We start from the raw sequence: 13,074 nt of genomic DNA, 5'->3' as shown, positions 1-13,074 counted from the left end.
CCTTCAGCCATGATTTCACATCTCTGTCTGCCTGTAAAGGCGAGTGATGCTAAATGGCGACACCAGGCTGATAACCTACTTACGTCCACCATGCTTGTTTTAACATATCAGCATGATATACTGTAATTGTGCCTTATGCGCCATAAAACTATAAACCAAAATGTTTACACTATATCATAGTGCGGCACAAATTTCATCCCAGCTGCTCACGAGGATGCTGGAAATGAAAACTTTAAATCTCCTCCTGATGCCAGAGGAGAAAGTCTGGGCACTGCTCGTGTCATTAGGAAGAACTTTCTGAGGATGATGAATTCAAACCCAAACTGTCTTATTAATAATTTACAGTGTTTTGAAAGCATCTCAATGGACAAAGTCATTGTTTCCTGACCAACACATGTTATCTTACACCATTTAGATTAAAATATATGCGGAGCATGGCTATCAGGATAGTTTCCCTTAAAAGGCTTAAATACACTTGTAAGAATGTGGCTGCATCTGATCAAAGTGCCACCGTGCGCTATCAGGCTTCTACAATGTGAACGTGTGCTGGATCACCTCCAGAGGAGCACTCTACCAGTGTTTTCTAAAGAAAGAATAGCCCTCCATCGATTCGCCCTGTACAAACCAGACTGCAGAACTCGGCGGTCATTAGGAGGAGGAAGAAGGACAAAAGGTTGTCAAATCAAATAAGTCAAAGGGCAGGGTGGCCGAGCTAGCAAAAGTCAAGGTGTGCGGGGGTTTTCCTATTAAGGGAAAGCCTGTAATGCAAATAGAGAGTATGTTTGCTCATAAATGCCATTTCCTTCTCTTCTCCTGGTGATGCAGAGTGAGACAGCGATGACACCAATTAGCAAAGTCTTGGCCATCCCTGTTTTCATCTCATTTACCCCCATTCGGACTAATGAACTGAAAAGGAATTACCGCAAGGATTTACTTTAAATTCACTTATAATTAGCATATGCAACAAGCAGTAAGTAACTGATGGAATGCAGCATTTGGGAATTAGCAAAGCAACTCTTGACAAAGAGTGCAGCAGACAGCCATTTTGTTGTTTTATGCAGCGTTTTACACAATTGTGCATTTTATGCAGTGAAAAATGAAGGATAAATTGTTCTTTCCCTTTGGTTCGTCGGCAAACACGGGCACCCAAACGCAGGACAGCGTGCACTGAAGCAGCACGTCTCCAGCACAATTACTGACTTCACCAACTGAAAGTTACAATAACACACGATTTCACCGCCTTAAGGACAACGAGCTGACAAAGGCAGTCATCTGAGACATGCCCCTCTCCTATTACCCACAGACGCCTCTGCACAGCCTCAGCCACTCAAGACCTCATTTGACTTTATTACAGCGGCCAACAGAGACGACGGCATTAATCACACGGAAGAGGGACGGAGCGAAGAGCTTCCCTGTAAAGTCAGGAAACGGTCGGAGGCGGCAGCAGTGGCGGCTGCAGATGACGATCACCTCAGCTTCACACTGCCGAGGAGCTGAGGGTTAGAGTGCCTCTCATCAGTTTCCTCTGCTCTTCCTCCCACGTCATCTGAGAAATAGATGCTTGCTCATAGTATGCTTGTGATAAATATGACATTTCATCTATGGTTTAAACTTTAAAAGTAAAAACAAATAAAAGGAAATGTAATTATTATTAAGTAAAGTAAAGTAAGCCTATTTAAAGTGAGGGCAAATTGCAGGGAACACCAAAACTACTTGACAGTTAGCATCACTTGTTTTATCTGACCTCTTACTGACCAGATGAAACAACCCCCCTATTCTTCCTTGGAAACAGCACAATAACACCATTGGTATTTAACACACCAATACTGACAGCAAAGTTTGCACGGCTTGGTTTTTCTCTGACAGCTGTGTTAAATTTCCAGGTCTAAAATAACTTTCATACATTAATTCTTGCTTGAAGTGGTTCAGTTTCTCTGTACGTCTGAGTACAACGTAACTTAATAAAACAGTCAATTGTATTCACAGCCTTGTTAATTTAGTGCAGGAAACCTCCTCTGTCGGGTTGATGGATAGTTCCAATTGGAACCACAATGATAAAAAAAGGTTCTTTTTTTTAACAGACGGCTCGCTCTCGGAGAGGCAACCGTAGTCAACGGTTGCCTGCAGACAGACGAATGAGCCTTGCTCCAATATATTAGACACAAGGTGACAATTATGACTGAGTTTTCCCAGGATAAATCTTATTTTAAATGTGTTTCAAATGATGTTGCGGATGAAAAAAGAGCTGTGGACCGAGCACTTTTTAAACCTGCAGGTACGTACAGTATAGCTCTCTAAATGGGACCATGCTTGTGGGGGCTGAACCTCTTTTGTTAAAATGTGATTTGGCCTTAGCAGCTTGATGTGTGTGTGTTTGTAATGTGGGAGGAAACCTGAGCAATCCTCCACAGAAATGAGGAGAACACTTCCCGACCTAAGACGCCGAGCCTGGGATCAAACTAAGAACCTTGAGGGGACAGAGCTAGCACCCGAGACTGCTGGGATAGGCTCCATGGTGCCCATGTTCCAGTATGAGACCGGGTTTAGGATTGCAGTAGTGGGTTTGAGACGGGGAGGTTTAAACGTGTGTTTGAGTTGTGACCAAAAGACTGAAGTCACAGGAAGAATTCAGATTTTTGGACTCTTTGATTGGTCGAGAATGCAGGGATCTTAGAGACTGTGGGGCAAGAAATACAGCTGAGATGATGGAAGCATCTGGCCAGGATGCTTCTCTGTGCAGGAAGATTAAAAATGGCTCCAATGAATCCACTTTGAATGCTTCACCCTGATTAATTGCTGATCAGGCGCAACTATTTCAAACTGATTAAGTTGCACATGTGGCTGCAGACTCAAACAGCTATTTGTCTTACATTTTTATAGCAAGTTTGTTTTAAAAAAATTATGTTATAAATACATTAAATGGCACAGCTGTGCTACAACCCCTCCCAAATTATACTGTGGTATTAACAGTGTAATAGCTCATACAAATTATGTAATAACTTGTGACTTTTTTTGCTCATTTACATTGAAACTAAAGTCTATCAGCAGCAGTATTTATTATACAGCTGCTGGAAGGCAGACAGGCAGCCACACACAAAGAAAGACACTGTAGAAAGAGGCTGTGCCCCGTCGAAAAGTAATTACAGTCCTGGCCATAACTCTTTTCTGACCACCAACATCCCCCGAAGGAAATAAGTCTTCATCATATTTATTGTATGATCTCTCTCTTGAAGGAAACCAGCTGCTCAAAACTGATATTAGTCTTATGACAGTAACCCAGGCCACTGTGCAGGCTTCCCCGGGGGACAATGCCGTTCCGGTGGCTCCAATGGAATGCTTTCTAATCTGGGAAGGAGTCAAGAGTGTGTGTATGTGTGCGTGTGTGTGTGAGGGAGATATAGAGGTGAGGGAGCGATATACAACAGAATAAAAAAAAGACAGAGAGGTGAATGAATCGTGTTTGGGAGCTATGAATAGGCGCTCTGAAAGGCCGAACACAAATCTGATGTCTCTGATGAGTTTGTGTGTTACGCGTGTGTCCTTCTGCGCACATATTAGCCGGCAGACGTCTCTTTGTGTTGCCATTGGAGAGGCTTGATATATCGGTCTGTGTTAGAGAAAGAGGGAAGCAGTAAGGGAGGCAGGGTGACAGCTTTATCAGTCTGGCGTTCCAGCAGACCTCCATTAGAGGCCAGAGGATTGATATCCAAAGATGTGTGTGTGTGTGTGTGTGTGTGTGTGTGTGTGTGCGTGTGTGTGTGTGCGTGTGTGTGTGTGTGTGTGTGTGTGTTTGTGTGCAGTATGGGGGCATTATTGGAGCAAAATAACTTTTAAATATAGAAATCGATACATTTTTATATGTGTATATCTCCGCAACGGTGTTGTGGGATCTGTAAATTTGTTAGTTTGCGCATTTATTGAGGTTTCAAGTGTGTCCAATGATGTCATCATGCAGCATCTAGTTTTAAGTGAGAAACATTCATTTAGCCACTTTTCACTGTTTGTTAAGATTGTTGTCTGTTGTAAATAAACGCTTTGGTCGGAGCTTCTCTCTTCACTCCAGTTGATAGTTTTCCTCACCGCTCTCTTAGCCTAATGACGGGTTTCTAGACCGGCTCAGTGTGCCGCGACCTGAACCCAAGGAGAGCTGCCATTACCTCTGGTTCCTCTGCTCTTTCAGCTCAATATTCATATATCTAATTTTCTCCCTCCACCGTGTCTCTTTCATTTTCAGATAATTGCACATGTGGGGCTCAGAAACAACCTTATTTCCCACCACCAGATACGTTTCCCTCTACCTCGAACACACCGACACCCGGCACCTGTCGGCCATGTTGCATATAAGCGAATTTCCCTGATGTCACTGGTGGTTGCTCTGCAATGGATCTCTCTGCCTGTGCGTTTGTCACTGCTCATTATTTACAATTTAAAGAACTATCACTGTCCCAGGGTTCCATGATAGCAGCGGCTATTAGATTAGTTCTAAGTTTAGACTGATGGACAAATATGGTACGTCTAACGACATTAGCGCATCAGATGTATTGACCTTTATATTTTTTACGTCTTCTTGAGTGCAAACAGGCTATAATAGCTCACTTTTGAATGCAGCTCCGTCGGCTGCGACATCTTCTGACCTCCAGGCTCCGCGTGCATCTGCATCCGTATACGATAGTGAGGGCTGACGAGACACAGTCAGACACATTCAAAGCCTCCGTCGGCTAAATCTGGAGGCGGAAAGATGTGTCGCCTCATGAGATATGAAGTGAGGGGGAGGAAGGAGAGGAAGGGCGGAAAGAAGCGTGTGAAATAAAGAAACGGACAAAGTCAGGGGGATGTACCCGACCTGAAAAGAAGATCAGGATTTTACAGCTGCGGGAGTTCAGGTGGGTAAGCGGATCAGAGGTCTTCTTCCCCAAAAATACAGCAGCGGGGTGCTCGTGAGCACCATAAGCCCGAGCTACCTAGCAGGGTTCCTCAGAAAAGTACAGTGGGGGGGGGGCACTCACATGCAAGTGTCAATATGAATTAGTGCAGCGTTGCCTGAAAAACAGGCCAAGAAGAACAGCGAGACGCTACACTGTGGGTCTGTCAACCTGTAACCAGCCCTCTAAATCTGGTTCACAGGCAAAACAGAAAAAGGTTTGAGCTCATCCATGTATAGAAGAAGTGACTGAAGCAGAAGCATGACCGGCGTTCATCCGTGCCCTCTCAGGTATCTTACAAGGTGAAACATTGGCAAATGATCTGCAGCAGCCCACATTTCAGCCGTCCAAAGGTGTGACTGTCCTGCTGCATTTAGCGGTGGGATTTCAGGATTTTAGAGGAGACTGTGAGGCAGGAGTGTAAAACTATGTGAGGCCAATTTTTCTGAGCTTGGATTAGAAGTTCTAACAACTGAAACTGCCAGAAATAATCTGCCCAATAGGATTCTTCTGTGGCACTTATTCCATCACTCCTTGACTATTAAAGGGGGAGGAAAGAGGCAGGTGTTATTTAAGCTGGATATGAAAGACTTCTATATTGCTGCTTAATTTATTAGTAGAATGAGACTGGAAAGTCCATTCAACTAAAATATTATAGAATCAAATCAAATAGAGTATCTGCTGGTGAGGCTTTTGTAGTGACCAGTTCACCACTGGGCAGCAGCATGTTCAGAGACAGTTGTTATAGGAGGCCAAAACATCTGTGAACTTTGAAAATAATTCATAAAACAGCTCACAAAGATAGTAAATCGATGCAAATCGCTGCTGTTCCATTTCAGAAATGATCAAAGGCGCAGATATATCCCACAATACCTCCATCCTGAGGCCTGCCTGCTGGGGGCTCCGCCGACAGACCCGGTTTATCTTGATCTCCTGTCTGCGCACATGCCTCCGTTTACGTTCACAACTGATTTCATTTAATCGCGCTACCGCGCTCTGGAAACCTTCGCTGAAGTCGAGAGAATAACAGAAGTCTGAAAGGCCAAGCGTGGTCAAACGCATCCCCTCCCAGCGTCTCCCTGACAGCAGTAAAGAGTTCCTCCAGAACTTCACTCCTCTGTGGGGTTCTGCAGCCGTGCGGCGATCTTTGAAAATCAATTTTATGTGTGTATGTGTGAGTCTGTGTGTGTCTGTGTCTGTGTGTATGTGTGGGTGTGACTAATTGTAACTGACATTGGGTGTTTTATTTTGAAAATTCCAGGAAATGATGTCTAAACGTAAACTATGATGACCTAATTAATGAAAAAGGCAGAATAGCTGAAGACAATAAGTCTTTGCAACCTCGATAGTGAAATTCTTATTTAAGGGACAACGTGTAGTTTGACCCGTATACAACCAGCTGCACACACTCTTGGATAACTGGAGTTATAGCTCATTGTTCTGAACCGCCATGCACCACCTTTAACGTGTCTTTAACTGATTTTATGCACTTGAAGACACATATCAATACTGTATGAGCCAGTAATAAATAATAAATGTCAAAACTAGATAAACAAACAACTGTGCCAGCTTAGCACTGAAGTGTTACGCATGCTTGGATGTGGACGGGTATAAATCTGTGTGTGCCATCTAACAGAGTCAACAAGGCAGCTATTTTGATTGGCAGGCCTTATTTACGCTCTGACTGTCCCTCTGGTGGACGCCTGGTCAGATGATGATTAACAAACACCATCATTTCCTCTGAGAGACTGTTGAATTGGCAAAGATGGTGCCCATGAAGCTAGATACTGCCTGTTTGTTTAGTGACTCCATCCTCTCTGTGTTATTTTCCTTTATTTCTTCTGTAAACACATAAAACAACCAAAATTTCCCAAAAAAAGGAATGCTCATGTGATCTAATAGTTCATAATAAATATCAAGAATCATCAAAAGGAGCTTTATAAAAGACCCGTTGGTGTCTGTAACCAGTAGAACTTGACTGGTTTTCATTTGTTTGATTGCAATGACACCAGGTGAGAAGGCCAGATATTATAAAATAATTATATAAAATAATCCACATAAAGCATATTAGACCTGGGACAACATCAGACAGCAGCCACTGGATGTGCGCTGAGTAAAATGTCACCCTCGTTTTCATAGCAGCACAGGAAAAACATTAATTATGACTCAGCCCACTATGAGCCGCCACCCAGAAGCCTTCTCCTGAGCAGTGATGAAACACAATCTGATCTTTTATTCAATCTGTGCTTTGTGTGGAGGAGAATCTGTTCCGTGGACAAGTGAGCTGACATTTTAGCTGTGCTATAACATGAAACAGTCACGGTTCATAAACGTAAAATGATCTGATTTTACACGTCAAATCAAAGTTGGTTTATTGGCTGTTTTTAATCTGAGGAATAAATTCAATTAGTCAGGGTGAGTAAGATTTCCTCTGGCTGGCAGGCAGACAGGCTTTGCTGGAGGATGGTGACACATAAAGACAATCTGATCTTGCTGGTGTGACATGGTGGTTTCCTTGTCGATTAACTGTGTTTGTATAAAGATTAAAAAAGCAAACTGTACCCATCAGAAACACAAAATCCTAGTCTGGAAAAAGGTTCAGGCTGTGAATATCCTGCACAAATGTAAAAAATGAGGAGAATATTAAATATCAGACTTATTTATTCTTGAACTTTGCTGCTTTTCTTACCTGGTTCAGGCAAGTGTTCAATGTTCTTTCTGCTGTAATCTACAATAAACAGTGGTCAGAGTGTGAGCTCATGAACACAGGCTAACGTGTTCAGGTGCTCCGGTCCTCCTCAGTTTCAATGACACCTGTCTCCTTCCTATTGTTTTATTCCTAGTCCTGCTAGCGCTGTTCTGCTCGTCTGAGAAAAACAGTTTGTCTCGAGTTCCTCCGCCGCCTCCACTTGCTCTGATGTCAGCGATTCTTTCTTGCTTCCTTTAGGCCTTTTTTCCAAATGAAAGCAGCTGCTACCTAATTAAACTCACAATCATTTCAGGAAGATTAAAGCCATTACAATTAACATGAGAAAGGAGAGCACGGAACATGAATAAAGAATCATGTGTGTTCATATGCTCTTTAAATAAGACTGATTACAAAGTGGTTATATTAGAGGCCAGGAGAAAGTATTCTTCAGACAAAACTAGATAAAGTGTGTATATGTGTGTGTGTGTGTGTGTGTGTGTGTGTGTGTGTGTGTGTGTGTGTGTGTGTGTGGTGTATGTGTGTGTGTGTGTAAGGGAGAGAGAGAGTGCAAGACCACCATGATATAAACTTGGACTGATCATAAATTCTGACTACTTGATACTTTCTCTGCCTCTGTCTGCTGTTCTATGTCTGTCAGACCTGTTTCGGGTTGATCCACCTGTGAGGGACAATTGGTGGTTGTCAACTCCCAAATTGACCGTCTCAGCGTGGGGGACAACCTGGCAATTGTTGTCAACAGCGTGACCACGCTGTGGCGTTACCCTTCAGTGCCACCAGATTGAAACAGGATAGAAGCAATCAGAGAAGAAGAAGAAGGCTTGTAGGTAGAATAAGTCAGGTGTGTTCAGCTGAATAAGTAATCAGTCAGTGCAGAACGATTTTCACCACATCAAAGTCTCCAGTGTTGATCGATGCACTGGTGTAAAATCAGATGTAACTATATGCATGACTCTGTTTCATCATTACACCACCTAATTTCAACTGTTGTTGCATTTAAATGCCTTTAATTACAGTTCCCTAGACTGTTCATGATGATGCTGATGATGCTGATGATGATGAGCGTGCGTGTGCAGTGTGCATGGAAAGATATTGGAGAAAAGCAGATTTTTTCCCCGGTTCAAGAGCACAAACTGATGAGACAAGCAGTAATTTGGGTAATTCTGGACCACGCTACACCCTTTTCTAATGACAATAATTACGTGTTGAAAACATCCGTAGGATGTGCTCGCTCCCTCTCGCTTCCTCGAACTCTATTGTCTGATCAGAGTCTTTTTCTGTCTCCCTCCCCCTCACTCGCATTCAGTTTAACTCTTTGCGGGTGGACCCACACCAGCAGAGTGTCGTGGATGCTGGAGGCTTCGCCGTGTGGCGCCAGAGCGCAGCTCCATCTGAGCACAGTCGTCCACTTCATAATCACTTAACAGCCGTGGAGTCAGAAGGTTCAGGTTGTCCTGACGCCGGGGTGGACTGTTCACCCCGACTGGTCTGCAGTGCTGGTGTGGTGCAAGTGTGTATCCGCAATAAGGAGGATGGACGAGCATCTGTTCTGTCTTCACTCCCCTGTACTCGGCGCAGAAGGGCGGAAATTTGTCTTTACTTACCCGAGTGGTTTTTCCAGTCGGCTGGCTGGCGACCCCACAATCTCCCCGAGAGTGCAGAAAGTCTGACCCAAAAAGTCCTGGAACCAACAAAAAAAAGGGGGAAGACAGTTTAGAAATTCTCCTGCAAACTCTGAGCTGAGATAAAGAAATGTCTCACTTCTAATAATGCGCATAATTTGAACGATTAAGGCTCATTCTTTCTGCTTCATAAATGAAGTTCTGGCGTAAAATGCAAAGCAGTTATTGTTGAAGATGTTGCCATACTGGGACCACCGAGGTCACGTATGGATGCTCATCCTAGATTAATGTAGCAGTTCCCAACAGGCTCAGTCCCATTTCCCCTTATTTTTACCTTCACACATACATCAGCGCAGCGCAGGTGTGTTGCAATGCGGAGTCTAGTCCACAAGGTGGCACCAAATCCAACAAGGCTTTTAATTAATATGTCTGATTTACTTTTACTGAGGGAGATGAATTCATTTTGAGTGGTTGAAAAAAAACAGAAGGCTTGTTTACCAGCCCACTCAGAGCAGATCAGATGTCACCAGCTGGTACCTCCCTGTTGGGAACTACTGCGCTCGCTAAGTCGATTGAAAAGAACGGAAAACAATGGGAGAAGATGGATTCAGAGTGACGTGATCAAGTCAAGAAAGATGAGTCTCTACTCTCCAGTGTTGAAACCTTTTCACGCAGCTTCATGTCTCTCAGTATCACCCAGTAAAAAATCGTGACGGAACGGGCCAGAATATTCCCTCTGATGTCTTCCTCGGATTCACATCAATGGGGGAACCAAGAAACCGAATCCGGAATTTCAGACTCGACTTGATCTGGCAAATGTTGCCCAGATATTCTCGATTTTCATCCCACCACCATCGATTACAGAGACAACTGAAAGACATGACAGCCTCTAGAGCTTCATTTCAATGCTGCGACTGTGAAGAACAGGCGGGCCGGCCGACGGGGTCTCTTTTCTGACCGCCGACACCATTCTTCCTCCAGGGAAAAGGATCGTTCGTGTGCATCAGCCATGCAGTGTCAGATGCGAGAGTGATACCGGGACCTACATTGAGTTCTGCGGGCTTCCACAAAAGTCGAGCAGCAGCAGCAACGGCAGTGACAGTGACAACAACAGAGAACGTCATATACTCAAAACACTGAAACACAGCTAACAGTACGACTGGAACACGACTGTGTCGCCATTTTCAGGGTCAGTGGTTAAAGGTGAAACCACACATATGTCACGCTATGATAAAAAAAAGCAAACCTTTCTCATCCAAATAGCTCCATTAACCACCAGATGTGATTACAGGTTTACATTTATTGTCACCAAAAGCAGCCACAGGCCAAAAAGACCTGCTGATAGTTGAATAAAGGAAGATTACAAGGGAAAGCTTTGCTAATCTTTTTTACATTCTTTAATTTCAGATGTAAAGAGGTTGAAACGGCAGATTTACTGTCAGCGCAGCTATGAAAACATACAGAAACTGTAAAACAACCCCACAAAAAGGGGAGGGGGGGGGGAAATAAACCCGTATTAGGATGATTTTTTTGCCCAGAGTAAAAGGTTTGCTTTTAACATCAACACTAAATCACTTAGACCAACCCAAAACACAAACATTCAACATTTAAACGAGCACCGGGGGACCTCTGATAAAACACAAATCATTAAAAAGAGTGCGCTGGTTTATGCTGTCGTCTATGTTCAAAGCCATCCATGCCAGCAGAATTCCCAGGAGAGTGCGTGAACTCACATGTTTGGACAGATCTGGGCTTTTGGAGTCCACATCGTACCTGCGAGAAGACAACAGGACGTCAGAGAAGCCAAAAACTCCCTTCAAAAGCTACGTCGCTCTTCAGGAGCATTCTGACAACATGTATCTTTATACGGTGTTTCTGCATGTTGACAGAGCATTTTTGAGTCGACCCCTTCTCTGCCATAAAAATCAGCGGTGTGAGTCACCTGATTTGCATTTGAATATAAATCTATGAATACGAGGGAGAAAGAAGCGGTGCGCTGAGATTGAACGTCTGATGAGACGACAGATCCCATCCATTCAGAGGTGCAGCAGACAGGAAAGCAGAGGTGAACTGGCCTCACAGACTGGTCTTCTCATTGTTTAAAATCAATGAATAACCCATTTGAAAGTCCATTTAAAATTGCATGTGTTTAGGGGGATTATCGTGAGGCGCTTTGAAATCTAGTCGGATAAATTTTGCGTAATTAACAAAGCTGACTGGACTTAGGATCAAAGCATCAAAGAGGATTGGCTGCTTTTGTAGTTCAAAAATGCCATTTTTATTACAGTTTAAAGAGGCGTCAAACATTAATTAGTCAGCTAAAAGTGACCACTTGTCAGAATCACGAGTTGTAGCAAAGTGCTGAATAAGGTTCAGCTTTGATGTGGCGTCTAAAATGATTTCCACTTCTCATCAAAATGTCCTCTCATGGTTACGTTTTTGTGGAGAAATGAGAATGTGGATTTAACAGAATGCGGAAATCAAGTGAAAATACCGTCACACTGAACGTTTACCCGTGTTATCCTGGTTCCACACAGAGATACGCCAAACAAAGGCAATAAGAAGGTCAAAAAAGGAAATCTATGAAAAAGCACAAGGACAACTGCAGTCTTGAGTCTTGAGTCCATAAATGTATCACTTTTTAAAATCTGCTTGTTTGGGAGTTACACTTACAACAGAAACCCAAAAACAGGTGCTTTCATTGCAAATTGCCTGACGCTAAACCGGATAATTAGGCATGTAATTGCTGTACGTTGCCTTTTCTCTTTGGAAATAACCGCCTTACTAGGATTTGTCATCACTGTGTTCGAGTTTGCCAAATGGTGCAACAGTCCAAACTTCCCCACACCAGATCGTTTCAGCTAACAGATTTCAACATAAAGCTGCCTCAAATGAGTGATCTGACAAAATGCGCAGATTTCCCAAATGCTTGTATTTGCATGAGACTTGTAGCTGCTAGCTTATTTGCATGCAAAAGCAGCGTTTGAAGTAGGTTGTGCTGTAGGAGAAGAGAACATCTCTGTACCTAAAATAACTTGTGACAACGACGGGGGCGGAGGGGGGGGGGGGGGGGGGGGGGGGGGAGGCTGTGGTGGCATCATCCCCGGTGAGTGAAGAAATAAAAATAAATCTTTAATATGTAGCAAACCTCCCCAAAATTCAAAGGTCCACTTCTGCTCTATGAGCTGTCAGCTGTTTTAGTTCATGGTTTGCAGAGGTCAGTTGTTTAAATACAGAAGACAGCACTGAAGACAAAATTCTTTCTTAATTTCCAAGGAGAGGACTCACAGGTCAAAGCGGAGGTTCTGCTTCTCCTCAAAGAAGTAGTCCAAGATGTACTTTCGAACAAAGTCAGGGTTCAGGGTGTTGTCTATCACCTCCGTTCTGCCAAACTGTAGAAGAAAAATGGTAGAAATCAGTGAAATCCACTACCATCCCCTCTATTCCTACCATTCTATGACACTTAAGAGGGTTGTTAATAGGGGTTCTTTCATGTACAAATGCAGCGTACAGGAAGTAAAACCCACCGCTCTTTCCTTCCACATTAATTACAGCATGATAAATCCCTCATTAAAGTGAGAGTGTTAGAGATAAATAGAGAAAGGTGAGGAATATGAGAAAACAACAGAGAGGAGCGAAAATAAGAGGAAAAAAGGGAACTGGGGGGGAATGGGAGCAGCAAAGGAGTGGAGGGTTCAAAAAGAAAAGGCAGGGAGCAGAGTGGGTGTGGGAAAGGAGTGGGAGGGCAGAGGATAGAAAAGGCACTAATTAAGGCTTCCTAATTAGGGGGATTCTTGCGCTCATGTGCTAAAAGCTGCAAAAG

The 13,074-nt window shown here is 43.5% G+C and overlaps 1 protein-coding gene across 2 annotated transcripts in view; it reads right to left on the bottom strand.

The window, feature by feature from the left end:
* The window catches only part of cpne5b (copine Vb), a 58,961-nt gene that overhangs the window by 29,012 nt on the left and 16,875 nt on the right, over positions 1 to 13,074 (bottom strand). Inside the window, exons 4-7 of one of the 2 annotated variants that reach the window (XM_029827056.1) lie at positions 12,540 to 12,643; positions 10,985 to 11,024; positions 10,298 to 10,312; positions 9,234 to 9,310 (exon numbers count right to left, since the gene is read on the bottom strand). In XM_029827056.1, the coding sequence (XP_029682916.1) occupies positions 9,234 to 9,310; positions 10,298 to 10,312; positions 10,985 to 11,024; positions 12,540 to 12,643 (236 nt within the window). The remainder of the gene's footprint in view (positions 1 to 9,233; positions 9,311 to 10,297; positions 10,313 to 10,984; positions 11,025 to 12,539; positions 12,644 to 13,074) is intronic. The other variant, XM_003973608.2, reaches the window with a different exon arrangement.

The sequence above is a fragment of the Takifugu rubripes genome, chromosome 19, assembly GCF_901000725.2.
Source record: "Takifugu rubripes chromosome 19, fTakRub1.2, whole genome shotgun sequence".
Lineage (NCBI taxonomy): Eukaryota > Metazoa > Chordata > Actinopteri > Tetraodontiformes > Tetraodontidae > Takifugu > Takifugu rubripes.
Note: the sequence above shows the minus strand (reverse complement) of the source record. Positions and strands in the feature narration are given on the sequence as shown.